Consider the following 23,848-nt stretch of genomic DNA (forward strand, 5'->3'; position numbering starts at 1 on the left):
GGAACACAAAACAACAATTGCGGCTAATTAATAAAGCTGCTCCTACGACCTCTGATTGGGTGCCAATTATAATTGACATGTAATTATAATTAGCGACATCAATCCCTCTTTCAATTCAAGGGCTAAAAAACAGTTGGTTGGGAATGCAGGAAAGTTGTTTATCCGGCTTTTCAGAACAATCGCATGGGGGTTCTTGAGGGGCCTTGGCCACTGAAAGCAGCTGTTGCCCCTCTTCGGTGACCTGAAATCTGCTCTTATCTTATGACTCCGAAAAGGCGCAGAGAAAGGAGAGATTTATTGAGTTGATATTCCAAAAATGCACTTGGTTGACTGCTCAAAATAAAATGATTTATCGTGTGTACTTTTTTGGAATAACAATGCAAAATTTCACCTGAAATTAATGCATCCCGTATTTCTTATCACCTTGAATTATAGGTTCTTGAGCTTTAACATTTATTGATATTTGTGACTTTATGTGTTCTATAGGGCGCTTGTCGTTTTAATTTTCAACCTCGAAAATTCTCACAACAATTTAAAATTCCCAGAGATACACCGAAATCAAATCGTACAAAATCTCAGACATCCTCAGCCTTTTATAAGGTTTTTTTTTTATCATTAGGTGCCTGTTGATTAAAGGAAGTAAGTTGTACTATTATATTGTGGAAACCCCTATTCTTATAGAAACATTTTTTGAATTCGTCAGCATCGTGGAAAATTAATATAATAATGTAAAACTAAATTAAAGATATTGTTAGCTTAAGTATTTTTTGATGTCCTTTTTTGTTAATTAAATATATACATAAGTAATCAATGTCTGCATATATGTATATGAATACTTTCGATAATAATTCTAGTAATTAGCCAATTAAAAAACCATAATTACATAATTCAGAGGGCATTACTTGAAGTGCAATAAGTAAGTCCCACCGGTTGATCATGTTTTTGTTGCTGCTTTCTCCGTTGCGTGCTTATTTACCTTGCAACACCTTCTCCAAAACGACTCTCTTCGAACCGCAACCAAGCATCGAACTCAAACCGGAATGCTCTCTCATAAATGTGGGGCTGTTTCGATTCCAAACAAAACTGTTGGAGCTATGTTAAGAACCAGGGGGGCAAATGTACATCATATCCATATTTATTTTGAAAGAACTTTTAAGGACCTGTAAAATAAATAAGGAGGACGCTGAGCATATGCACTAACAAAGACTCGATCAATATTGATCGTGGAGAATAATAAAGAATAATAAAGGTAAAAACACTTTGGCAGAATTTAAAATAGGGTCCATCTGAAGAGCCTTGTAAGGTCGGTAACCAACTATACGTCACTAAGATTAATAATAATTAATAGCTAGAGGATAATTTAAATTCAGATCGATAGAGGAAAGTGTTTTGAGAACAACAAAATTACCCGGAGGTCCTTGCTCCTTTCCTAAAGGATCTGTCTAGAGTTTTTGTAAAAATGTTCACTTTTCTTACACCATTTGCCATTATATCAAAGTGAACAATATCAACAATTGTGGCATACGTGCGTATCTTAGGTGGGTGGTATGGGTTAAGTTTTTATTGCCTATGATTTCTTTGAATATTTTGCCAGGAAATAAATCAGGCTACGCCCATGTGCCTGGACCTTAACAGATTGTCCGTTCCAGAGGCGGAGGCCTTGCACCAGAGAACCAAAGAGAACCAAACCGAAGAGAGGGATGTTGGTCGCGTGCGAACAAAAACACCCATCTCGACGATGTTCGCTTCAATCTGTTTCGGCGATTCGAGTCGCGCGGTCGCATTGTTCCGGAATCGGGAAAATTTCTGGGAATCGGGAAATCGAAGTCGGTTCGAACTTAAAACCAAAATTGAAACCAAAACAGTGACGCCAAAAGCTTTGATTGTGTTGCCCATTGTGGACGTGAGTGTGTTCGTGGGTCGGAGAAATATTTGGGTTCGGAAAAATTCGCGCTTTTCAAGGGTCGCGGGATCCTTACCTCCGGGCGTGAGTTTTCCCCCACCCATTTGTTGTCCTTAGATTAAGGATAAACGGGCGAAAGGAAGCCAGAAGGAGAAGGTTTTGAGCTGTGACAACAAAAAAGGAAAGCAAAAACAACTTCAGTGTTGTGGTGTGTGCCAAGTGCAAGGAGTTGTAATTTATAGTTGCCGAAATTAAATTATGTTAAGTGCCCCAAATCACTAAGAAGAAGAAGGTGCAGTGAAAAGGAAGCGGCAAAAAATAAACAGCAACCGTGGAAGAGGAAAAACGAAGCAAAAGAAGCCGAAAGCCAAAAAAAAGTACGTAAGAGGTGAACCAAACAAACTGTTTGATTATAATAAGCGGGGTGCATAAAATCCCATTTTCGTGTGTGTGTGTGTGCTTTGTATGCAAAAGCGTTGACAAAAAACCAACAACAAATTAGGGTGGCTGGGCTGGACCAGATGACAAAAGAAAACAAAAGGCAAACAAAAAACATTTTTTTTTCGGCACCATACCCAAATACAAGCCATATTCAGAGGGATATAGGGGAAAAACAGAACCCACAATGCGAAACGAAAACGAAATCAAATCAAAAGCAGAAAACCAGCACCAACGGCCCGCCGAAAGGGAACAAAAAAATCCTCAGCTAGCTTTTAGGCGAATGCCCTCGCAAAGCGCATAAAAAATAGATTAACAGGCTGGGCAGAACAAAAAAACATTGAAATTCTGACGTCGTCGCTGGCTAAGCCTCTGCAGCTAAAATAACAGCAGCATAAAAACCAAAACATCAACTAGGGATGCCAAAGTTGGGTCTTACGATTATCCACATACCGGGTACCTGGATTTTACGATGAAATCATAAAATAACTTGGTTTCCAAGTATCTTAGACGTATCTGTAATCTTGGAAGATTAAGTAAGGAATATATAGATCGGTACCATGTGGTCCTTAGATAAATATGACATTTACAAACAATTTTCTATCATAATAGATTTTCCAAGTATTTTATATTACCCAAAGACACTAAATATAATATTTTTTCCATAAGGTTTTGAAAAGATTTTTAACTTCCGTACCTAATGTGAGGTGCTAATGAGTTTAAACTGGGGAAATATTAACAGAACTTCGTAATAAACAGTCATTCTTAAACATTAATGATTAACGAAGAGGTTGACACTTAAATGTATTCCACGTTTTATACATTTTTAATCAAAATCTGTTTTTATGTGTTTGGAGTGGTTTCAGTTTCAGTTTGTTTACGATTAAGCGACTTGTCTTCCCTAATTCTATACAGTATATACCCAAGAATCCAAGGTTTACCGACATCAAGTTGGCAACTAACCAGCTGGCAGTGTAACCAGCCGCGAAGATTTGTGTTTCTTTTTTTTACGTTCCTGCAAATGAAGTTGCAGTGGACATCTAATGAACCCGCACCTGAATGAGATGGAGACCCTTAAATTGCCGGCACACCTGAAATATTTAAGATACTTTATGGGCATGCCTCAGCTGGGCCACCAGAAGCATGCCAGTCATGCCGCAGGATGCTGCCCCCCAGTCCCTGCCCCAAACCATTCCATCCCATCCATGGAGGTGTAAATTCTATAGCAGAAACATTCATTTATGAGCGGGCTAAGGTTGCGCTTTTTGCTGCCATCCCTCGACCCTTTTCATTTCCCTCGGGAATCTTCCTCTAGGGACTTCTTTACCGGTTTTATGAACTTCAGCTGAGCAATTATTAAATATGCAAGCTTTTTGCAGCTTTAAGATAAGCCTGGGCGGTATTTTGTGGGTGGCTTCTGCTGCTTCTCCCCTTTCTGGGCCGCCCTTTCTGGGCCGCCCTTTGATGTTTTTTCGGGAGGGGAGGTAGTCTAAAAATGCGGGAGACAGGCAAACAAACATTAATTGTAACTGTAAATGGTGTGAAATGAGCGAGTGAGTGAATGGATGAATGACGGAATGAATGGATGCTTAGCAGCGGCTTGAGCGAATGAATGAATGACTCTCGAGTGGAGCTGCCAGTGGCAGTGATGCTCTCCGCAGCACTGAAAATTGCGTCAAGTGGATGTCATCGTTGGCCGGCGACAATTTTGATGAACTCAACACAAAAACACTTGACAGCAGCGCTGAAGATTCGGGGAGCAGGCTATGCAATAAACGAAATTATGACGCTAAATTGAACACAAAACGCCCAGTGAGACCCCGTAGAGGGAGAGATATAGTAGAGTCAAAGAATAGTCCAGGAAAATATATATGTATGTGGTGGAGAGCGAAAAGGGGTTGGGGTTGGGGTTGGGGTTGGGCTGGGGATGGCATGGGGGTTTCGTTTTCAAAAGCATCAACACAGCATCCACTCCGCCGTAGACCCGTTCACATTTAACGCGCGAATGAACAGCAATCAGCCGAAATGGGGGATTCAGCAACAAAAAAGGGGGCGGGTGAAGGGACTGTGGGCATGGCTCTGGACCTCTGGACCTGGACCTCGAAAGACCGGGAATCGGATGGGCAGATGGGCATTCGGACTCGGATGGTGTGATGGTGTGCCGCCATCGCCGGAGGGTTCATTCAACAATAAAAGTCATGATAGACATGGCAATACGGAAACGCTATTTTTGGGGCTGCCGCTGCCGCTGCCTTCACACGGGAATGGTCCACGTCCGCCCTGCGAGCGGAAGGTGAGAATTAAGAAATTAGCGTACACCCAGTACCCGGTATCCAGTATCCAGCATTCAGTGTACTGTAGCATACCGTATCCCCTAACCATTACCATTACCATTACCCATTACCCAGTTGGAGCTGCCAGATGGGAGCCGATGGAGCTGCTCGTAAATTGCCCGCCGCCGCTCACTTTAACTTAATTATATAATTTGTGAGACAGCAGCGCTGAAAAAGGGAGACAAGCCGACCAACGAAAAAAGGAAACATGACAAAAATCATTAGATTCAAAGCACTGAAGTTTAAATGCCCTGAAAAAAGGGAAATCAATTTGGGAATTTTTATAAAAAATTAAGCAAAAAATGTTAGAGTTCTATTAATTTTGTTACAGAAAGCGTTAACTATTTTAGTCAAATATTTTATTTTATTAACTGCACTTTTAGTTGGCAGAAGAGCGATAGATTTAGCACACATTTCGTGAACCAGTTTCAAAAGTAGTTCAGGGTAACATTTCAGCTTGTAAAGACGATAAGTTGTACAAATTAATGTCCATGTATATTTCCGGTCCGAGAATCACGTTTCAAAGTAGCCATGATTTGGTTAAAAAAAGATGCTAATCAAAATCAGTTAAATTGCAACGTTCTGAAGCATAAAAGGATAAAGAAACCGTGCAGAAAAAGTACAAAAACTCATTTACAAAGCACACAGAACCTCCTTTTTGCTGGCGTAGGGTATAAAAAGAAGCGGGCTTTCTGGGTTTTTGCGGTGCACTGCAAATTAAATGAGCTGAATGCATTTAAGCCGAAATCAGCGCAAGCCGTCGGCTTAGTGACGAGGACAAACTGTGTCTTAAGTGAGTCAGCAGGCATCCGGATCCGGACGAAGCCCGCCGACTCCTGGTAATGGGCGTTGCTGGCAAAAAAAGTAAATAATCCTTTAACCACAAAGCAATTATGCAACCCGGCAGCAACGGAACGACAGCGACGCAAAGGCGACATCTTGTCAGCCAGTGAAAAATTGCCAACCAATGACGGCGACAGCAGATGTATGTACCTTCCGCAGGAGGAGACGGGCAAAAGGGACTCGATGGGTGGTGGCGGAGGCTAGTGGAAGCCCACAGGTTGCAGGCAACAAATTACTTAAATGCCAAGCCGAAAAGTCTGGCAGAAGCTTATGGGAAAATTTAAATTGGCGAGGGACGGCGGATGCAAGGTGGGTTGGTTGGGGAACTCACTGTCTCTCTTTCTGCGGTTACCTTGCACTTTTGGCCGCAACAAACCGGTGACACACACGAGGCTGGGTGAGAAATGATACAACATTTTATGGACCTCAGCCAGTTTTCATTAAAATTTGCGACTTTGTAGGAAGGTGGATTTAAAAAGTAGTGGTTTATTTCAGGCACGTCTTAAATTTCCTTTCTTTTTTTAATGATCAAAGACCTTTTTAGTTCTTTTCGGGGTTGGTATTGCACTCCCCTTGTTCTTACCTTTGGTCAAAGCGGTCAACTTAATTCAGGGATTATCCATAATCTTGGTATTATATCGGCCATTTTGGGATTTAAAGGCTTATCCTTAAACATTTGTTCCAAATTTTTGGGTAGTTTCCAGATAAAGTACCTGTTTTATATAAAATGAGAATATTTTTGATCCCTACAAAATGTTAGAACCGTTCGAACTTTTTCTCCGTGCACCAGAAGCCACCCCGATTTATCGACTATACATCTAGCTTATCACATCTCATTCATTCCACTCTCTTCATGTTTTCAGTGTCTCCTTGCCATTTCCCACGATGTGGGGCCATTTCCAGCTCAGGTTGCATTCTCATTCTCGCAACTCGTGCGCCTTCAGTGCAGAAGTTAAGCGCTTTTCTATGCCTTCAGTGGCAGATCAGAGCGCAATTGATGGGCAACAGCTCAGAGCCTTTAACCCGCCTTAGCCGCAACATGACAATGCCACACAGAGAATGGAAAAGGGAGAGAGGAGGAGCCGAGGAGGAGCAGTGGGGATTTGGCCAGACGGAGACGGAGATGGAGATGTGGAGACCAAGACCAAGACCCGGTCCTCCTGTCGAATGTCCAGCTGTGTCTGTTTACATAGCCGCAGCTCTTTAGCAACCCGTCTGGACATCGTTTTATGTTCATCTGGTCCGGGTTTGCGCTTCAATTTGCGCCTCAGACGGGCAAAGGGGCTGGTGGTGGAAGTGGGTAGTTGGCTGTCTGCAAGGGGGCGGGGGGGGGGAGTGGAAGAGGCCCTGCGGGTTTGGTCAGTCCGTTGGACGACCTTTCGACGGGGTCGCGGATTTACATTTGTTGCTCGCCTCGGCGCCAGCTCATTCATAAAAACGCACGCAAAGTCAAGCGTTGCAAGTTGAAGGTTGCCCCGCCTGTGGTTTTTCCTCCTCCTCCCTAACCCACCACCAACCCCTTTTTTCTGTGCCCACCTTTCACTCGCCTTCTGTGCTCGAGCTTTTATGCAGTTAAGTGCTTAGTTGCGTGTAACTTTACACTGTTTAACAAACTCACTCACTCACCGCACAGTGAGTCAAAAGGAGTTGCTGAAATAAGGGCTGGGGAAGGGGTGAAAATGGGTGGGATCACTGGCTGTTGCAGTATGCGACTTTTACCTCACAGAGTAAGTGTGACTTTGTCGTGTGTGCCAGCTGCAAACAGAAAGAGTTACACGGGAAAAACTTTAAACTTCAGTTATTCTAAGGGCATAGGGGAACAAGCCTGGGAAAACTGCCCCAGGCGATATTGCAAAATTTTAGATGAGGATTGGTAGATAGGAACCTAATCGATAAGAATTCCAATTTTCAAATATTTTGATCCGCTGGTTTACGAGTAATCTGCCGCAACTAAAGAACATATCACTTGATGTATCTTCCCTTCGGTGGTTCTTGAGAAAACTTTTTTGATGCCAATAATTTTTGTGTTAACCTTCAAGAATGTCAGCCAATCTTTGGATTTTTACCATTCTTATAAGCTACCAAAAATCGCGATTCAAATTTTCAAAAAATTGGTTCAAGACTTTCCAAGTCTGACAACACCGCCAGTTTTTTACAGTTTGTGTGTCCTATAACCATCTACTTCATATAAAATATTCATAATTTTTCGAGTGGTGCAACAGTGTTAAACAAACAAAAAACTGAAGAATTTATTTCTGGAAGGGTAGGAATGGAGTCAATAAAAAATATTTGGCTTGTAAATAGTTAGTTCTTAGACCAGAATTATTATCAAAGAGTAAAGTATTTAATAATTTGGGTGAAAAGTGGTCCGAATTATAAAATGTTTGGCATGTATTTGCTTGTAATTGATTTAATAGGACCCAGTCCCAGTCTAGTCCCCACAGCTTCGAATTTAATATCCTCCCTGGACAGAGATTTCATAAGAAATCCTTTGAGCATGGATGACCAACAAATACTTTCATTATGTGATTCTAAAGAAATCGCGGTCGAAAGAGGACTATTTAATTTACGATCCTTTCGGCACCATCGTTTTTCTAAAAAGCAAGATAGTAATTTGAAAGCTTTAATATGCGGAGCATGATAAAAAATTGTTAACAAATTCGCGCAATAACAATGGTGCCGAAAGGATCGCAAATTAAATAGTCCTCTTTGGACCGCGATTTCTTTAGAATCACATAATTAAAGTATTTGTTGGTCATCCATGCTCAAAGGATTTCTTATGAAATCTCTGTCCAGGGAGGATATTAAATTCGAAGCTGTGGGGACTAGACTGGGACTGGGTCCTATTAAATCAATTACAAGCAAATACATGCCAAACATTTTATAATTCGGACCACTTTTCACCCAAATTATTAAATACTTTACTCTTTGATAATAATTCTGGTCTAAGAACTAACTATTTACAAGCCAAATATTTTTTATTGACTCCATTCCTACCCTTCCAGAAATAAATTCTTCAGTTTTTTGTTTGTTTAACACTGTTGCACCACTCGAAAAATTATGAATATTTTATATGAAGTAGATGGTTATAGGACACACAAACTGTAAAAAACTGGCGGTGTTGTCAGACTTGGAAAGTCTTGAACCAATTTTTTGAAAATTTGAATCGCGATTTTTGGTAGCTTATAAGAATGGTAAAAATCCAAAGATTGGCTGACATTCTTGAAGGTTAACACAAAAATTATTGGCATCAAAAAAGTTTTCTCAAGAACCACCGAAGGGAAGATACATCAAGTGATATGTTCTTTAGTTGCGGCAGATTACTCGTAAACCAGCGGATCAAAATATTTGAAAATTGGAATTCTTATCCATTAGGTTCCTATCTACCAATCCTCATCTAAAATTCTGCAATACCGCCTGGGGCAGTTTTCCCAGGCTTGTTCCCCTATGCCCTTTAAGTAAAACTTTAGAGGTTTATGTATCGAAGTTAAAAAAATCAAAAGGTTAATCGTTAGCATAGAAGCTTGACAAAGGTTGTTTCTTGTTTTTAAGTCAGGAATCTCTTATCCTTTAAATATCCATTGTTAAAAGTTAAACATTTTAATCAAAAATATTTTCTGAAATATCTTCAAGATTTCATAGTTCTTATAATATTTTTCCCACTGCACGAAAGGACATTTATTAGAGTTGGTTAAACTAACCATCCGCTGGAGTGTGTGGGCCAAGAGTTAATTACGATTCCTCTTTAGGTTGTTAAGCACCTTGCTGCCTCAAATGAAATCAAATAAACTGAATGGTGGCCATAAAAAAGGAAATACCTGGGCAACGGAATGTGTGGAAGCTAGCCCGAGATGAGGTTGGAAAAAATCCTAAAGTGGGGACTGAATGAAAAGGAAAAGAGGTAACAGGATGTCGGGTAGCCAAGTAAACAAAAGCAAACATTGCGTGCCAAAATTCCGGAAATTTTCAAGAGTCACAGCATGTGTAAGCTGAATTTTTACAACCAGACACACACACCCTAGACCATCGTAGACCCCTCCCACCCCCTCCGATCCGTCTGGTTCCATTCCTTAGTGCCATGTTTCCTGTCTAAGTGCTAAATTGAAATTCCAAAATTAAGTAATTTCTCCCATGGGCAACTTCTGCTGGAAATCTTTACCAAATACGGACACACGCCCAACAACAACGGAGTGGCCACGCCCCTCAGTGTGGCGAAGGAACGCCTCCCCCTCCCCCCAAAAAGAAGCAGTAAAATAAACAATAACAACAACAAGGCTTGCCAATGAGTTGCACTAATAGTTTCTACTGTGAGTGTGTGTGGGTGTGCAGAAGCCGCCTGTAAAAGAAGGCTCATAAAAAGGAAATCCTTACCAAACACACAAAACTGGGAGAGAGAGAGAGAATAGCAGCAACCGCATCTACATGAAAACAAGCTGTAAAAATTATAGGAAATAGCAAACGACGCACACATAAGTATTTTGTTACGGACATTAAAGCTAACGCCGAGATATTCAGTGTATCCAGTGAGTCGCATCGTTTAATCCTAAACTAGAGAGCTGGCATAAAAGTGCAGGATTATCTCACAAGACCAGTTGAATGGCACGAGAACTATATGAGATGGATGTAGCAGGCGGGGCGTAAAATGTTATAAAGAATATTATGCGTTTTTTATTAGAAACCACAAAGTTCTACACTTTTCTTGGATTACGTTTCCTGGTAATAATAGTCTTGGCTTGTTCTTAGATTATCCCATCTGCTGCAAGAAAAATAAAAATCACTATGGACGGCAGTCCATGTAGTGACGAAGCGCACCAGGAGAGTGTGCGAAGGCGACTACTATTATATAGCCGCAAAATTGAAAATCTGCTGTGATAGTCCGATCGTAATGAGTAATACACCAATCGAAAGGTATTGCAGAAACTTAAAGGATTGCATACCAAGACTTTAAGAAAATCAATTGGCTTGGGAGAGAGAGCGGTGAAAGTGAAAAAGTGAAAATTTCGAAATTTGGAGCTGTTGGGGCCGGTGGGGATAAACGCCCCCTCGCAATGTTTTAGTTGTATTCCTTTCGAAAATACCCGTCGAATGAGGGGTCATATGTCAAAATCCGACGCTCCGTTCAAAAGTTATAGCCAAAATAAGATTTTCTTCTTCTTCCCAAAATGAAAATTTAATTCTGTTTGTCAGTTTGTCCAAAATATGTTTTTTAAGTTCTGAAAATTTGATATGACGTTCATCACATCGATATAAAAAACTTTTGTTCTACCACTTTTGGAAAAACCCGCTAGTTTAGCGGGAAAACAGCTATAAATAGCTAAAATTCGGAAAGCCGTAACTTCTATACTACTGCTGCATCTCGTTTGAAAGGTATTTTTAAATGCTATAAACGCCTTCTATATGTAATTTGTGTACATGTAATAGTTAAAAAGATATGAACAAAAGAAAATTTGTTTAAACTTTTTTTTTAGCTTTTTTTTAATTTTTTCAAAAACGGCTCTAACGATTTTCCTTACAACTTTAAACTGTATAGCCCTTGAGATTCCTTAAATTTTGGTATATATCATGTTTATGTAAAAAATCGCGTTTAAAAGTTATTCAGAAACGAAAATAGCCACTTTTGCCAGCTCGAACAATTAACGCTCCCTGAGTATTGAATTTTGTGGGAGGGTATCCGAACTGTATTTTAGGGTCATGGAATCAGTAAATTTGCACTTAAGAGTTCCATATAGGAATCTTTTGTTCTACGACTTTTGGAAAAAGCCGCTACTTTAGCGGGAAAAAGCTAAAAATAGCTAAATTTCGTTAGTTTGTAAGTTCTACACTACTAAAGGTACAGACATGTGCCATACCTCGTTTAAAAGGTATTTTGAAATACGTAAACGCCTTTTTAACTTAATTTGTTTAAATACAATGGCTTACAAATTATGATTGACCAATTTAAATTTAAATGTATATATTAGCTCCTATGGGAGCAAATGTATACAAACAAAAACTTCTGATATCAAATAAAAACACCTCTTACCGAGGTAAAAAACTAGTGACGATCGCACCTTTAACATACAAAAGTTCTGATATCAACATTTGTGACGAAAAATTATTACACTCGTCATTAAATAGAGTTTCTAATATTTTTTCATTCGGCACGCTGCAATAGAAAATGCCTGTGAAGGGAAAAAGGCTGGAATAGTTTGCTAGGGCGGGCCGAATGAGAAAATATTAGAAAGTCTATTTAATGACGAGTGTAATAATTTTTCGTCACAAATGTTGATATCAGAACTTTTGTATGTTAAAGGTGCGATCGTCACTAGTTTTTTACCTCGGTAAGAGGTGTTTTTATTTGATGTATTCTAAGCACTCAAAATTAATTTACAGCAACTCATTCCTTTTAAGTCCCTAAAGTCCCTTTTAATTTCCTTGCAAAGAACATCCAATTTCTTAACCAACAGCAAGCTTGTTTGACTGCGACTTTTTTTTCGGATCCTTAATCAAAATCGAAATGGCTCAACACTTTCCATGGCTGCTGTCTTCCAAAATCGAAAGTTTGCCAATTCATTCGGTCACCACCCACCACCCAGTTTTTTTTCCTTGCAACATTGTCGTCCTTTCGTGGCCCTGTTTCAGTTAACTTCAAGGAACTTCTCTACTTCGGCTTCCTCAATATTTTTCAATTTAAATGATGGAGCGGGGGAAAAAAAGGAAATGATGCTTCACACTAGTGAGCAAGGGGTTAGGGGTTCCGGGTCCTGGCTGCCAAAAAAAAAGTGAAGAAAAGCTGAGAAAGGGAAGCGAGGGAGCTTGAACACTTCTTGCATTTTTCTTATGGCACGACAACTATTTATTGCCTCGCCCAAAAACGTAGACGAAGCTGTCGAGGATTCCCCCCAATGTTGTTGTTGGGCTTCTTGTTGCCATTGTTGTTGCTGTTGCTTGCTTTTGTAGTGGCAGCAACAAAGTTCTTTGATATGGCCACCGGCAGGAACAACCTACACAAAAACAAAAATTTTTTCTAATAAAATAAATTATCTTAAATCAGCATAAAGTAAGAATTACAAATTTCTTAAGCTAAAAATGCAAGATTTAAAATTTTGGATAAAATCTAAATCACTTTATATCATTTGATTTAAAAAAACAAATTACTATTTGTATTTTCATTCCCTTATTTTTTGAATTATTTTATCTTTTGTTTTTGACTGTTACTGAAACTTTTGCGTAAAGCTATTATATTTTTGTAAGTGTTCTACAACGTTTTCTGGAGCTGACTACCATGATGATGACGTTGAATATTGGGGTTGTCGATGGTGATGATGAAAAATGCACATGTGTTGCTAACGGCCCGATTATTTTTATTGTTTATTTACTTTGATTCGGCCTGGCCCTTTTTGCTCATTGTTTGCTGTTTTGCCATCATGTTCATGTTTTTATTTGCCACGACCGGACCCGTGGCCATGTCCTTATTCGGGTTATTTGGGTTTGGTTTGCGCATTTGTGCGTAACGAATAAATTTAGCAAAATAAATAAGGACAATAATCCCTTTGAATGCATTGCAATTGAGCTTTTTACAGCCATTGACTGTAACCCGACCCAATATACACATATGTATGTGTGTACACACCCATACTGAGGCAAGGACACGTACGTGTGGCACTTAACTCAACATTGTTGGATGGCTTAGAAAGCTTTTGCCTCTTGGGCAGGATTCCACTCCGTTTTCGGCGTCCGGCTAAAACCATTTCAATTCTGGCTTGATTTGCATTTCAATTCCAAATCAAATTTTTCAATTGCCAGCTGGACGCACTCACCCACACAAACACACCAGCACCACACAAACATACCCACACAAACGCCTATCAATATGTGTGCTAAGTGGCCGCACACACACCAGTTTAATTCAATTTCGGCTTGGAAGGGCGTACAAATTCATAGCATACTTCACAGCGCTGCTTGACCGGCGACGAGTCTTCAAAACTCCCCATGTAATTGAGAAAAAAGCTGCGCTCCACATGGAGCTGCTGCTCGAAATTTGAAATCAATTTATTTTATATTGAGTTAGCTGTCCCCGGTTTCCCTCGGAATAGCATTAACCTTTGGCAGTTACATTGTGTAAAATCGAAATCGATATGGGCAGAGATGCTGGGTGGGTTGTGGAAGAGGGCAATTCAGTAGCCAGCCAATTGCAGTGTCAGCTCAAAACTCAGTGGAAGCCAGTGAACGAACAATGAACAACGAACCTCCACTTTGCACACATGCTCTTATTTGTTAAATTAAAAGCTTCTCCACCGCCTTGCAGTTGTTATTGTTGTTGTTTTTGTTGTGGCCCGGACATCATCATTATCATCATCATCATCTGCAGAATCATCATCATCGCCGTCTTCATTTGCCATTATTGGCTCCGGAGCGCACAAGACTTTCAATTAGTTTTATTAGGGTGCTCCAAACATTCCATTGACTCGAAATCAAGGGGGTTTCCGGCGGGGGGGAGGTGGTTTTGGATATAGTATCCATTGTTGTTTTCAACCCGATGCCGATGCTGCTGCTTCTGTTTGATATTGGCCTTTTGACTTTTATGCTTTTTTCGGGTTTGGCGCAATTTTCGCTTTTTGCGGTTGCGGCGCCTCCTGCGTTTTTGGTGGGGCCTTTTCAATGGCACGATTGTTTTTTTTTCAGTATTATTGGGGCTCCTCTCTCATTGTTGTTTTGGTTGTTAGGCGCATGATTGCGCAATGCCAACGCACCGAAAATAAGTAATATTAGATGAATAAATATATATTGGCTTTTGTGCGTGTGGAAATGTTTAATCAGCAATTTGGGCCGCCTAATGAATCAGCAAATTGGAAAACTGTAAACTCTAGACAGGAAAAACTCATACAAATTTAAAACTGCTGAAAAATATCATAGAATTTAATAAACTTACTTGTCTATTCGTTAACCTCTGCACTTATGAATTATTTACCAATCCTTTTAATTATTCTTGAGTAATAGTTTGCAGCTTTTAGGAAAACTTTTGCCATGGGCTACCATATTGGTCAACTTTTGGATACTTTTAGAGCTGTTGTTTTTTGTTCTTTATTTTTATGGGAAACTTGTTAAAAAGTTCTCAAGCTCATTTCATTTCTCTAAAGAGCATTACAGTTTCGTTGTTTTCCCCTCCATCTTACCCGTCGGTGCTATAATTTCCACTTTATGACTTTTGTATTGCCAAACGCCCCCATTTACCCACCCCCTGGCATTATCCCCCCATTTCTGGAGGTGGCATGTGGGGCAGAGTTGAAGGCAACAAATGTTTTTGACACGACAAGTCCATGGGTCAAATGCCTTTTCCCGTTTTCGTTGCTGCTCTCGAGATGCTTTTTATTTGTTTCTTGTTTTTTGTGTTTTTTTTTTTTTTTAATTCTTTTTATTTTGTCAGTGGCTGCCTTTACAGCTACTTGAGCTAGAAAAAAGTTTTGTGCGAAAAAGTTTCGGTTGCCCGATTCTTGCGAGGTGCTCGGAGCTCAGCTCAGTGGCTTTTTCTCTGCGGGTCGAGCACGCCTGGTTGAACTTCGAAGTCAAGTCGGCTAGTTCGGCGGTGGGGAGACATCATCCGGCCGCCGACGAGCCCGGCTGATTATTGAAAATGTGGCGACACCGCCGACGGTCCAGTTTGCACATAATTCATGGAGAAAAAGCAAAAAAAAATAGCCAAAGAAAACTTTTTGCCCAACTTTATTTTTCACTTTTCTTTTCTCATTCTGTGTCGTTGCAGTTGCAGTTGAAAAGTGAACGCCGAGCTAAACAAGTTGCAATGTGAAGGACCCTGAAAGGACAAGTGCGAACCAAGGAACAGGACTTGTCAACGACTGGCAGGAGCAGCTGCCACTGAACAGCGATTGACAGGGCAAAAACAAAGCCCAACTGGCTGAGAAGAGGACTTCCCGCTCGAGTGGCACGAGCAGCAAAAGTTTAACGTACTTTTTCCGTTCCATGGCCTCCGGAAAACTGCAGCAACAACGGGGCGCAATGTGCTGTTGGCCAACTACCGCAGTCGAAGAAGAATAGAAAATCACTCGAAAGCCGTTCGCCAAAAAATAGTAAAAAAACGTAGTAAGGACGAAAAAACAGAGCAACCACTGCGGTGCAGCATATGTGCTTTTTTCGCTGTGCTCAGTTTCTGTGATGCCACAAGGACACAAGGACACTTCAAGTGACAGCAACATACGCGAGTTTTCCGTTCGTGGCGAGCCTTTCATTTCCATCTAAGACGCAGCAGTATGCGCAAGCACAAAGCGCCGCCCAGCGGCAGTCCAAGGACAATGCCCCAGGACGTTTCGCAATCGGGGGAAGCCCCCGCAGCAGCAGCAGGAGCAGCAGAAGGAGGAGCAACAGCAGCAGTGGAAACCCCACAGCAGAGCCTGCTTTTGGGTCACAATCCACCGGATGCAGCAGCAGCAGCAGCATCGGTAGCTAGTCGCCTGGCCCCGCCCCCCTGTCAACCCAGCATTATAAACAGCAAGGAGCGACCCACTCGCCCCACAGTCCGCTTCATATCCCTGCTGCACGTGGCCAGCTACGTGCTCTGCCTGTGCGCCTTCAGCTTCGCCCTGTACGGCAATGTGCGGCAGACGCGGCTGGAGCAGCGGATGCAGCGCCTCCAGCAGCTAGATGCCCGCATCGTGGAGCTGGAGCTGCGACTGGAGCAGCAGCAGCTGGTCCACTGGCCCGCCGACCAGACGCAGATCCTGGCCAGCAATCCCAGCGACACGGAGAGCGGCAGCGGCCAAAATAATGCCACCAATCAGCACTTGGCCCTGCACGTGAGGCGGGAACTGCATCGCCTGCGACGCGATGTCTCCCATCTGCAGCTCACGAGGCGCCAGCAGCGACGTCAGGCGGCCGAGGCGGCGGCAGCAGCGGCCAGCGGAGAAGGCGGATCCGGCGGCGGACAGTGCCAGTGTCAAGCAGGTGAGCTAAGAAAATATTGTATATTTTTAATATTTTTGTATTTTATATTATTGTATATTCTATATATTTATTCGAAATGAGGGTTTTTGTTTTTGTATAAATAAGATCAAATAAAAACACCTCTTAACGAGGTAAAAAACTAGTGACGACCGCACCTTCAACATACAAAAGTTCTGATATCAACATTTGTGACGAAAAATTATTACACTCGTCATTAAATAGACTTTCTAATATTTTCTCATTCGGCCCGCCCTAGCAAACTATTCCAGCATTTTTCCCTTCACAGGCATTTTCTATTGCAGCGTGCCGAATGAGAAAATATTAGAAAGTCTATTTAATGACGAGTGTAATAATTTTTCGTCACAAATGTTGATATCAGAACTTTTGTATGTTGAAGGTGCGGTCGTCACTAGTTTTTTACCTCGTTAAGAGGTGTTTTTATTTGATATCAGAAGTTTTTGTTTGTTTACATTTGCTCTCATAGGAGCTAATATATACATTTAAATTTAAATTGGTCAATCATAATTTTTAAACTAAAGTATTTTAACAAATTAAGTTAAAAAGGCGTTGAAGTATTTCAAAATACTTTTTAAACGAGGTATAGCACATGTCTGTACCTTTAGTAGTGTAGAACTTACAAACTAACGAAATTTAGCTATTTTTAGCTTTTTCCCGCTAAAGTAGCGGCTTTTTCCAAAAGTCGTAGAACAAAAGATTCCTATATGGAACTCTTAAGTGCAAATTTACTGATTCCATGACCCTAAAATACAGTTCGGATACCCTCCCACAAAATTCAATACTCAGGGAGCGTTAATTGTTCGAGCTGGCAACAGTGGCTATTTTCGTATAAAAATAACTATTAAACGTGACTTTTTACAGTAATGTGTTATATACCAAAATTTAAGGAATCTCAAGGGCTATACAGTTTAAGGTTTTAAAGAAAATCGTTAGAGCCGTTTTTGAGAAAAATAAAAAAAAGCTAAAAAAAAAGTTTTAAAAAATTGTCTTTTGTTCATATTTTTTTAACTATTACATTTACACAAATTGCATATAGAAGGCGTTTATAGCATTTCAAAATACCTTTCAAACGAGATGCAGCACAAGTCTGTAGCTTTAGTAGTATAGAAGTTACGGCTTTCCGAATTTTAGCTATTTATAGCTGTTTTCCCGCTAAACTAGCGAGTTTTTCCAAAAGTGGTAGAACAAAAGTTTTTTATATCGATGTGATGAACGTCATATCAAATTTTCAGAACTTAAAAAACATGTTTTGGACAAACTGACAAACTGACAAACTGACAAACTGACAAACTGACAAACTGACAAACTGACAAACTGACAAACTGACAAACAGAATTAAATTTTCATTTTGGGAAGACGAAGAAAATCTTATTTTGGCTATAACTTTTGAACGGAGCGTCGGATTTTGACAAACGACCCCTCATTCGACGGGTATTTTCAAAAGGAATACAAGTAAAATATTGCGAGGGGGCAATTATCCCCACCGGCCCCAACAGCTCCAAATATCGAAATTTTCACTTTTTCACTTTCACCGCTCTCTCTCCCAAGCAAATTGATTTTCTTAGAGTCTTGGTATGCAATCCTGTTAGTTTTTGCAATACCTTTCGATAGGTGTATCATTCATTATGATCGGACCATCACAGTAGATTTTCATTTCTTCGTGTATATATAGTAGTCGCCTTCGCACACTCTCCTGGTGCGCTTCGTCACTACATGGACTGCCGTCCATAGTGATATTTGTTCCAAACAATTTTCTCATTATTTTGTAGTTCATTAAAAATTAAATTACCTTTCGGAAATTATAAAAGATCTTATGAAAAAACGTTTTCCCTTTTTTTACGGGTTAATTGTATAATAATTTCGGAATAAACTGTATAACTAAATAATCCATAGACCAATACTCAAAAGCTGCTAATAATGTTGGCTACTTTATAATTAGACTGTCAAATTTTTACTGACATTCCATGTCAATCTTAATTCCGAGTGTCGACTCCCACTTTGCAATTTTCTGTTTGGTTAACCAGGGTTTAATTCCCTTAAGCGTTTATCGAAACCGGAAATGTTTTTCCTCTTTAATAAGGAGCCTTCCCACACACACACACATGCGTGTACCTTTCCCTTGATACTGGGATATCTTGTCAATTTGACAGCCACAATGTTGGCCATGAACAAGAGCCGCTTACATTTGCGGTCAGCGCGCAATTGGTCAGAGATGTCAGACGCACACTCGTGCAGCCACACCCATACACCCACAAGTCAACAAGTCGTTGGGGCCTGTGTCTGTGTGAGCCCTATTGTGTGGGCCACGAAATTTAATTATTTGCGTCCGGGCTGAATTTATGGCAGTTTAGAGATTTCATTAATTGGAAAAGTGTTTTCCCAACCTCCCTTAATACACATACTATATATACGTTAGACAGGGGAAAATGTGTGAGGGGACTTGCTTGAGTTTTTCCCAATTTTCCTGACTACGTTTTTTCCTTTGGCAGCTTTTGCCTGTCTCTGGTGACATTACCGAAACTTTGATTACTCGGGGATTAGCAGAGCACTCCCCGGCACACACACACACACTCACTTGCATAAATAAGCACTCGGGAAGTGCCAGTTTGCCATGTGGTTTGCATAAATTTCGCTTAAAATACTTTTTGAAAACTTTTGCGACACTCACGCAAAAGCTGCAGAAGCTGTGTGGAAGCTGCTCTCTTTGTCTTCGTCCCTGATCTTTTGGCCAAATGGGAGCTGCTAGCTGCCAGCTACTTTCCCATTCTGCAAGTCTGGTCGTATTAACGCAATTTGTCTTGACATTCGCACAATTAACTCACCCGCTAAGCTGCCGGACAAACTTTATGGCTAATCCCGCTGATTCTGATTCTGATTCCCTGCATTCAGCATATGACGCATACGCATAGTGGGCCAAAAGGCCAGTAAACGCTCGACGCAATTATTTAACAACTTTGCCAATTCCAGCGAAGGAAGCTGCAGACGAGATAGGACAAAAAGTTTTATAATCGATGCGCTGGCAGGTCGAAAGTTTCGCTCGCCTGGCAACGGTCGAAGTTTCTTTTTAAAGTCACTGCACACAAAAAAAATTGCTTGGTAAAATTGACCAACAAAGATAGTTACGTAACTATTAAAATAGTTACGTGTATTTTGTTTTTGCTTTGGGTTTGTGTCTTTGCTAATTGTGTGTATTTTGTTGTTGTGAAATGACAATTTACTTAGTAGAATTGACAATTTTGCTGGTTGGGGCCTGTTTGACAATTATTACAGTTGATTTTACTAAGTTTTTTTTTTGTGTGTGCATATAAATAAATTTCCCCCACTCAAAAAGGCAGAGAGAAAGACAGGGAGCTTCATCTGCCAGCCGCTCGTTTTTGTGTCCCTCAAAGAGTCCTTGATAAGCGCGTGCCAGGACACAGCCTTTTCACAACTTTAAGCCCCGCAATAATAAATCAAAGCAGCTGCGGGGGCGGCCCAAGGACTTGTCACTCGCTTATCTTAGGCGTAGACGATGCGGCAAAGTCATCATCGGTTAAGCCAAGTTGTTTCCCTGCATATATGCAGGCTTCCCTTCTTTTTCCAGCATCTCGATTGGCTGCGAAGTTCACATCAAGGACATTGCAGTTGCTGGCAAGAGAGACTGCCGCATTCCGATTAAGTCGATTAGTTTTTGGGTTTTATCGACGTTTTGCCCCTCAGTTTTGGCTGGGAAATTGATAAAATTAGTGCGACAGCAGTTGGCAGTGGAGTGCCAGGACATCGGAGGAAGCATTAAAAGCAATCCCACATTTTGGTAAGCGAAACGGAAGCAACTGAACAGTGGAGCGGTGCTTCAAGAGCTTCAGGGACTTCAAAATGAATTTAAAACATTATTTGCACATGGAACAATTTAATACAGCTCTGAACTAAAGCAGATTAAATTCTTTTTTAAATAGCACCTCTGCTACCTGATTTACCTATTTTTAAAGCGCTTAAATTATTACAGCCAAATTTATAACAATTTAAAATGCATAGGAATTACATAAAAGAATTTGAATACATTTGTTGGAATTATTTAAATATTTGTTTAAAGCAAAAAAGTTATCAATATGAATGTAAATTAGCCTGCATATTATAACAAAGCCATATTTAGACTAATTTCCAATCGACGGCCATTTTAAAGAGCTAATTCAATTGATTAACTAGATAGCATTAGAGTAATTTAAATTCATTTCCCAGAGGAAGGTGATTTTCCTGCGAAATCTGCCAGCTTGAAGCGCATTTCATTTTTTATGAGCATTCTAAATTTTAGCATTCAAAAATTTATGAGGGTCCCATGGTGCAACCACAAACACACAGGGACATGGCTGGCTGGTCTTGTCAAACTGCAAATGACATTTGGCCACTTCTCATCCACTCGCATCCTCAGCTTCCTCGCATTCCCACTCCTAAAACTGCTTTTGCATCCCGTTTTTGAAGAAGGGATGAGTATCGGGTGTTAGAGTCCGGGGTTAAGGGTTGCAGCATTGGAGTTTAGGTAACGATACACGAATCTACGGTCTACGATCCGGTTCAGTCTGCTGCCACTCTCGTTGTCCAGCTGAAAACCCTCAATTTATCATAGCCGAGCGCAAAATCCACTTTAGCAGCTGGGCCAGCGACATCGTTGGCTGCGTGTGACATTTTGCAAAGCCAAAATATGTAGAACATGCCACAGAGACACATCCAGATAGTCGAGAGGACTCACTGAAACACAAACTCAGGCAGAAACAGTCGCTCACACGTAGCCACTCACTCACTCACTCACTGACTCACAGAGCAGCAGTTAGGAAAATGGCATATGAACTATGGAAATTCCCAATTAGGTTTTAATGCGTACAAGTGCTTTTTATTCACTGCAATTTCTCACAGCCCCCCCGACTGCCACAAAGCGGTGGCAGCATAAGGATAAGGATGTGGATGGGTCTCTTCTACTGGAATTCAACTCACGATTCAGATTCAGGGTAGAAACTCAACTCGGCAGCAACATCCCCTGTGTGTCTGTTGCGTTTATTTGCCAGTCATAAATTTCAATCACGTTGCCGGGGTATAACACCGAGTGGATATACTCCATATATCAGCTATGCTCTCCTGATTCCTCGGCCTTTCTCTGCATATGGTCTATGGCATGGTAGCATAGCACCTGCCAACCCCTCATCGCCTTTTATTTTTTTGGCTGTCAGTGCACAGAAAAAAAATGATATTAAATGATAAATCATGCTGCCTTGAGTAACAAAAAAAGTGTCTCGTTGAAAATATGAAATGTCTGTTAAAATCTCTCAGACAGTCTTGCTAAATATTGAAGATAAATCTTTGCTTAAATCTTTGGCTAGAGATTTAAATACTATTTGCTAGAAAATTATTAAAGAGTTATTAAAATAATGTTTACTTTAGGAATTTAAGTCGTGTAAATTTAAACTAATAGTTAAAACTTAAAATGGTTCCAAAATCTTAAGGAAGTGTCTTCTGATAATAATATCTTTAATTTTATTGCAAGTTAAAACCCCTGTTCTGTCTGAAAAAGGACTTCACTTCATAAGGTGTGCGAATATGATATGAAGGAGTGGTTTTTACTGTGCACGTGTGCCTGTGGTTGTTTTGGGGCGTGTCGAGGCGGCAGAGTGACAAAACCACCCATTGCCTGGTCCTTCGAGCGTGCCCACAGAGGCTTGTGCGGTTTTCGGACTACCGAACCTTCGAACCACTGAACCACCGCACCACACCTCGATTGGGTTTCGTCCAGTATCGATTGTCCCCGGCACATCAATTGATTTCCTTCGTTTTCGTTTTCAATTTGCCAGGGACATTTTTGTTTGTGTGTGCTCCTTCGTCCGGCCTGCCGGTCGTTAGTTGGGCTTGAATTTGAGTTTGTGTGGGTATGTTTGCTTTTTCTTTCCTGGCCAACTGGCAATTTGTGACTTTGCGTGACTTTTGGCTTACCTGCGTGGGCCACCACCACGCCTTGATTGCCATTTAAATGCTGCGCTAATAGGCCAATAAACCATTTCGCTGCACAAAAGATATCAGCAACACAGAAACTGAAACCAGCGCAAGCAACAACACCAACATTTATTAATTAGTGAGAAAAAATTAATGCGCAACTGTCATCATTACTCCTGCCCCATCCACAGGATCCTTTGGTGGACATTGGTGGCGGATATGGTTTGTTGTGCTCCCCGCCTTCACCCCCTCTAGACCATAAAAATACACAACCACCATCACACACACAACAACGCTGGCCAACGGATGCCACATTTGTTGACAAATTTATTTGTCGTGTGCCATGCTGACACGCCCCCTCCGCAGATTGCCCCTCCACTTTTGTTTTATTTGTGGTTCCAGCCATCTCATCGATGTGCGTTGCTCGGCATTCCTTGGCGGGGAAAAAATGCTATTAAAAATATCACAAGAGCCCAGGCGAACAAACTAAAAGAGAAATAAAATAAGGCAAAGTAAATTCATTGGCAAAACCACACACACAAAAACCAAGAGAAAAGAAAAGAACAAAAAAAGAAAGAACAGGAATGAATTACCCGGGAAAAAAGGAATTTCATAAATTTCATCTGATTGCGTTGCAGATTTACGAGGATGTATGTGTGTGTGTGAGTATGACTTTTATTTTTGGCACGTAATGCTATTTTTTTCATGGCACTGAGATCATTTTAATGAGCCAAAAATGTAATTTGTCTGACTGGAATCTTTTAAGCCTGTTAGCTGGGTGAGTTCATTTAAATTCAAGAGCGCTCGAAAGTTATATTTTTATGGCGAACGCGACTGGAAATATTGCAATTGCAGGCGATGTCCAGTGGGTTGTAAAAGAGTGTGGAAATTGATGTTAAATTATGAAAAACCAATCGTTCTGTGAGTAAGAGTTAAAGACCGATTTTTTATGGCATTTCATGGAACATATTTCTTTTGGCTAGTCAAATGGGGTTAACTCTCCTGGAATAATTAAATTTAAAAATCCATTGGCAAAATAAAATTAAACTGCATCAGAAATTTATGAATATAAAACAAGAATTCGTTCCACAATTCAAAATACGATTAATAAAACTCTTGGAAAGCTTTGAGAGCTGATATAATTTATCAAAGCAACAAAGCGTTTCGGTTTTGGATTATCCCCATAAAAATGTTATGGCTCTTTGAGCATTCGCCCCACATCTGTCAGGGGAAATTATAAATTTGAAAACCAAATGAATTTATTTGAGACTTTTTCTGGTTGCTTTCAAATTGGTGATACCTTAATTAAAGAGGCGATAAATTAATTAATAAAATGAGAATGTGTGAGTGGTTTGAAAATTAGAATAATTTACCATGTAATTCAGTGAAAACACACACACACAACCAGTGTGTTTTT

At 40.6% G+C, this 23,848-nt stretch overlaps 1 protein-coding gene across 2 annotated transcripts in view; it reads left to right on the forward strand.

Annotated features, from left to right (window-relative positions):
- Nucleotides 1-1,765: 1,765 nt before the first annotated feature.
- The window catches only part of LOC108062353 (collagen alpha chain CG42342), a 74,195-nt gene continuing 52,112 nt past the window's right edge, over nt 1,766-23,848 (forward strand). For both annotated transcript variants that reach the window (XM_017148981.3, XM_017148977.3), the window contains exons 1-2: nt 1,766-2,280; nt 15,260-16,455. In XM_017148981.3, coding sequence (XP_017004470.2) covers nt 15,765-16,455 — 691 coding nt within the window. In that variant the 5' untranslated portion in view covers nt 1,766-2,280; nt 15,260-15,764. The remainder of the gene's footprint in view (nt 2,281-15,259; nt 16,456-23,848) is intronic.

This window comes from Drosophila takahashii, chromosome 3R, assembly GCF_030179915.1.
Source record: "Drosophila takahashii strain IR98-3 E-12201 chromosome 3R, DtakHiC1v2, whole genome shotgun sequence".
In the NCBI taxonomy this organism is placed as follows: domain Eukaryota; kingdom Metazoa; phylum Arthropoda; class Insecta; order Diptera; family Drosophilidae; genus Drosophila; species Drosophila takahashii.